This window comes from Halyomorpha halys, unplaced genomic scaffold (assembly GCF_000696795.3).
Source record: "Halyomorpha halys isolate HHAL.00 unplaced genomic scaffold, Hhal_1.1 Scaffold4.1, whole genome shotgun sequence".
NCBI lineage: Eukaryota > Metazoa > Arthropoda > Insecta > Hemiptera > Pentatomidae > Halyomorpha > Halyomorpha halys.
In genome coordinates this window covers 3,318,808-3,324,807 of record NW_027116287.1, presented here as the reverse complement: position 1 = coordinate 3,324,807, position 6,000 = coordinate 3,318,808, and the positions used below count along the sequence as shown (strand labels likewise).

Sequence of the window (6,000 nt, the reverse complement as noted above, 5' to 3'; positions counted from 1 at the left end):
TAGATTTTATTCATATTAAAAATAAAAATTAATTTTAAAGCTCTGATTAAAAAATGATTTTTTTTCGAACGATTTGAAATATGAAATATTTTTAAAGTTTTTCTTAAGTAATAAATCGAACAAATTTTATTCTATTTCTGTTTAATATTTTCATACTTTGACTTAAATAATTGATAATGCTTGAAAAGATGGAGAAAAAAAATTTATTTTTATTAAATCATGGATTAATTATCGAACATCATGAATTGAATCAATATTAAATCATGAATTGAATATCGACTTCTAAATTTTGAGATGCAGTCTAATATGAATAGATATGTCATATATAAGTTCCATAAATGAGGTTATCATGTAAAGAGTGGGTGTATGGGTACAGTATATGTGTTTAACGACTCCATACAGAAACAGAATATCAAATAACAAATAAATTGGCAACTAACAGAGACCTTTAAACTTTATTGTATGGAAATTACAACAAAGGGAAATTGTCATTATCCAAGTTTATTTAAGAAAATACCATTATCTACTCAGAAATGGCATACATCAAAGGAAAGGGGACATTATCTCAATATTAAATCGTAACAAGAGATCGTTACTGGTATTTGATACAATAAAAAAATAATAAAACATTTATTCTTAGAAATATATAAAAATGAAATCCGATAATAAGTCTATAATAATATGACAAATTCATAACGTTGCTTTGTGATGTTAAGAAAATAGGTCGCAGTGTTATATAAAACCGTTATGGTACTCCTTAACACAATAACTTGTTAGACAATGCCGACTAAATCAATACTCTATTGTCCTGAGTACGAGGAATTATTATTATAATTTTTTTGGACTACCTGAGAAGAAAGAAGTTCGCTAATCAAGCAAAAAAAAAGTTTTTTAAATTTCCTTGCGAGCATAATAAAATTTATTTTCAAAATTCAACTGAACGATAACAACAATAAAGATTAAATTAATCCGTTAGTTCCATGCCGTTACCACAAATTGCCATGTACATTCTTCCAGTGATGCCTGTCCAGACTCTACAAGATCAGTCTTGACGCAATCCTCCCACCTACGCTTCGATCAATCCCTCTAACGTTTATCCGTCGGTTGTGAGTTTATTAAAATTTAAGCTTTCATTACTATATCCTACAACCTTACATGTTCAGACAGGAACCCAAGAAAAAGTAAGTTATTTCACATTAATTTTTGATTACATTAATGAAAACTGTATGCTTACACGTATTGAGTATATTTTCTAGTCATAATTAGAGTTCGTCAAGTATAGTTAGGGGAAATACAAAACAACTGTTGTTTTAAAATATAAAAAAAATACTTTTTTATTCGGAGGCACTTTCTTTGAAACTATTAGTAAATGAGCCCAAGAGGAGAAAAAAGGCAGTTATCTCACCCCAATTTATTATTACTTTAATGAAAACTAGGTATAATTACTAGCCAAAATTGATGAGTCTGCCAAGTATAGATAGGAGGAATAAAAAATGGCGGCTGCTTCAAAGCAATAAAAAAACAAAAATTTCTTTCGGAGCTCTATATCTCAAAAAGTAGGAACAACACAAGAAAACCTAAGAGAACGTCATTTAAAGAATATTAAATCTGCTAAAATATGAGCCATAATAGAGTTATTTACGTTAAATATTTTTCGAGATATAGCTTTTTTAAAAAGCAACGTTTCAGAAAAATGTATGGGACGTACTGAAAGATCAGTAGTTAGTGAATTTATTTTGAAAAATCTATATCTCAAAAACCATTTGACATACAGATGTCTATTAGCACTCGAATTAAAGCTAGTTTAATGAGCTATAAAGTGGTTTATGATGTTTTCCTTCGTTGGAGTAATAGTTTTCATGAAATTTGCTAATATAAATTGATTTATAGTTGTTAGGACAAATTTTTATTTGCCAAATTTATATTTATATGTGGATATCATAAAAACTACTACCCCTACGAAGATAACTGTCATAAAGTACTTAATAGTAAGTTAAATTTCCTTTATTTTGAGTGTTGCCAGACTTATGTGCGTCTTATGAATCTAGAGATATATTTTTTCAAATATCCAACATTTTATACGAACAGCTAGAAATTAACATTTTGTGAGTTTATTTTGTCAAATATCATAAAAACTACTAGTCCTACAAAGATGAACATTATTAACTATTTTACAGTAAATTTACCTAGCTTTAATTAGATATCTGTAGGTATGGTTTCTGAAATGAAGTTTTTCATAAATTCAACTTATTGCCCGAACAACTATAAATCAATTTATTTTAGCAAATATCATGAAAACTACTATTCCTACGAAGGTAAAGGTCATAAACTTCTGTATAGTCCATTAAACTAGCTTTAATTTGAGTGCTAATAGACATCTGTACGTCACATAGTTCCTGAGATATAGATTTCTCAAAATAAATTAACTAACTACTAATCTTTCAGTAGATTTTTAAGAAATTTTGCTTAAAGCTATATCTCGAGAACTATTGGACGTAAATAGCTCTTTTAGGGCTAATATTTCAGCAAATTTACTCTTTTTTAACTAATGTTCTCTTAGACTTTCTGGTGTTGTTCCTACTTTTTATAATATAAAGCTCTGACTGAAAAATTTAATGTTTTTTTAAGGTTTTGAAACAGCCGCCGTTTTTTATTCCCCCTACCTATACTTGGCAGACTCATAAATTTTGACTAGTAATTATACATAGTTTTCATTAAAGTAATCAAAAATTGGGGTGAGATAACTGCCTTTTTTTCTTCCCGGCTATTGTACTGACAATAGTAGTGGATGCTCCTTGGTTTGTAGGAAATAGCCAATTGCATCGGGAATTGAAAATAGGAGGATCACATGAAAAAACGATTCAAGTTCCACTCCCAGTTACCGACAGTTAAAGGAGCAGTGACCTACAACTTGGGAAACTCAACCACAACCCGAAGACTGAAGCCAGGGGCAGCTGGAAGACATCCTGTTACAAGTTCTATATTTATCAGGTCTGTTATTTTCATTGTAAAATTGTATTTTATTTTAATTTTTTTTTCTCTTCATCTTTTTCTTGAATTAACTTTTTTTTCTATTTTCTATTAAAAGTCAATTATTTATTTCGTTAAATCCATAAATGTCATTGTTTCTGTTATTAACTTTACTTTTAGCTTTTATTATTATTATTTTAGAATAATTATTTTTATTTATTTATTTTATCTTTTTTTTTTTTTATTTATAACATTGTATGGGGTGTCTTTTGTATGAGTATCATAACCCATAATAAATGCTAAAAAAAATGTACGTTTTACATAAATCATGTAAGGCCCACCTGGCCGATCTGGTATTAAATTTAAAAAAAGTAAAATAAAGTAAATAACAATAGATATTCCCGGAAGTCAATTATTGAAAAAAAAATCAATTACAAATAAGGGTTGTTTCAACCAGTAAATATAATTTCACAAACAATTTCAAAACTCTAACTGGCTGAAAATAGATATTTCATTAAGCCTGTATCTACATTTCGAGTCATATAAATATAAAATAAACTGCTTGTTAACAAACACTAGATAATTCACTAGTATGGGTCTCTGAAACGAATATACAAACTCTGATATGCTTTTATTTTTAATATTTGTCAATTGTATGCCGCATCGAGCAATGCTATCCCATTATTAAATTTTATTTAATATTAGATAAAATTATTTAATTTCAAAACTAATTCAAGATACTCCTTAATGACCTTAGCTTCTTTAATATTCAATTCCTAAAGGAAATCTTTCCTTATTTTATATTAATACTAAAGGAAATAAAAAAAAATAGGATAATTTAATTGAACTTACAGATACTCCTGGTAGCTCACAGTCGTTGAACCGTCAGGCCACTCGGCATAACAGATGACTCTCTGGTCGCCGTTGGTGAAGTCCTGGGTGTAAGTGGTGAAGAAGATGAGCATCGGAAGGGAGAAGACAGATCCGATGACCCAGATCCCGGCAGCGATGCACAACGTCATCCTTCGACCCATTCGCGGCCGAAGAGGGTGCATGATCGCCATATACCTGCAGCAGGGAGGGTATGTTAGCAACCTTTAGATATCAAGTTGGGTACACGTGCATATAAAATATAATGATTGAGTGATCTCAGTTTGGTAATCTTTTACATCGCTAAATTGAATAGAATAAAAAAAAACTTATTCTGGAAATAGATTCCTTGAGAATAACCTAGGAACGTAATTATAAATATCACAGTAAATACGCTATGTACAAAAAAATTAAACTAAAAAAATCTTGCGAAAGCTATGGAAGAAAATAAATCAAGTTTGGTGTATATAATAAAAAATATGATTTCTTGTAGTGAACATAACGATTATCAACTCTGCAACTTAGTTGTGATCTTACCAATCAACAGTGTAACTAAATGTAAGGGCTTCTAAATTTTATATTATTAATTAAAATAGATTACTGCATATTTTAATATATTTCTTTACAATTTTTTGAATACTGATAAAATTAAATAAAAATTATTCTCAGAGATATATAAGCTGTTTCCTCTCCGCTTTGAATATTGGACCCTATGCACTTGGAACATCGTACTTAGTTTCAGATATATATCGAAGAACATAGAGGCAATTAAATCTATTAATTAATGTTATAGTTTAATACCGAAAATGGCAATGAATAAAGATGTTAAAAACATATGAAAAACTATTGTTTTGTACGACATATAAATAAATTTAATAGGAATAAATTTAATTTTAAAAATGTTTTTGTAATTTTTATTTTAAACTGATTCCTATATACTTCAATTACTTTAATATATTTCTTTATAATCTATTAAATTTAAATGAATTGTTGTAAAAACGATTTATAAACATATAACGATGAAACATCTGTTCCAACGTTTTCTCTTCCAGTTTGAACATTGGACTCTGTACACGTGGTGCATACGAAGAACAAAGAGGCAATAATAACTATTTGTTCTAGCAATTCTTTTATTATAGAGAATGGCAGAGAACTATTATATTAAAATTAAACGAAAAACTAAAAAAATGTACTACTTTTAAGGTATGAATTTTTAAAATTATTCTTTTCATTATTTATTTAAACCGATTCCCGTACGTTTTAATATATTTTTTTACCATTCATTGAATACAGATAAATTAAAATAAAATTTATTTCCAGAGATATAATAGATAAAAACTCTTTCGCTAATAATATTATATAACACTAACACGTGGTACATTATTCATAGGCTCAGTTTAGTTTCAGATCAGTATTGAAGACCATTAAAGCAATTATAGCTTTTTGTAAAAGCAATATTTGATTATTGAAAATAACAATGAACTATTATATTACAATTAAACGTAAAATTGCAGTATTATAATACTTCTAAGGAATAAATTGAATTTTAAAGTATTTTATTATTATTAATTTAAACCATTCTTGTATATTTTAATATATTTCTTTACAGTTTATTGAATATAGATTACCGGATATAAATAAACTAAAATTAAAATGATTCCGCGAGATATAGCAAATACATCTGTTTCCCTATCTAACACGAACTTCAGACTGGGTGAAAGTTGTACCTTGCGTTTAGTTTCAAATATTTATTGAAGAACTTCGAGGCAACTACAGTTATTGGCAAATCCAACAGTTGTTGTGGTTAAAACTGAATAAGAATATTAAGATTTTTGGAAAAACCAGAGTTACTGATTAAAATGATGCATAAGCAACTTATAAAATCTTCAAAATATTTTTTACAGATTAATATATATTTTATCTGGATTATCTCTCTAGGAAGTCTGGTGTCTCTATTCATTTAAAATTTTTTTTGAGGTTAATGACTTCCATTTTTGAATGAAATATTTATTAATTATTCATGATTGTACAACGTTTCGGGATCACTGTCCCATATATAATTAATAAATATTTCATTCAAAAATGGAAGTCATTAACCTCAAAAAAATTTAAAAAATATATATTTTAATTTTTTTTTTACTATGTATTGAGATAATGAAT

At 27.8% G+C, this 6,000-nt stretch overlaps 1 protein-coding gene across 4 annotated transcripts in view; it reads right to left on the bottom strand.

Moving 5' to 3' along the window:
• LOC106687086 (tachykinin-like peptides receptor 99D) overlaps positions 1-6,000 on the bottom strand; it is a 655,917-nt gene that overhangs the window by 34,617 nt on the left and 615,300 nt on the right. For all 4 annotated transcript variants that reach the window (XM_067053117.1, XM_067053116.1, XM_067053115.1 and 1 more), the window contains one exon: positions 3,823-4,038. In XM_067053117.1, the coding sequence (XP_066909218.1) occupies positions 3,823-4,038 (216 nt within the window). The remainder of the gene's footprint in view (positions 1-3,822; positions 4,039-6,000) is intronic.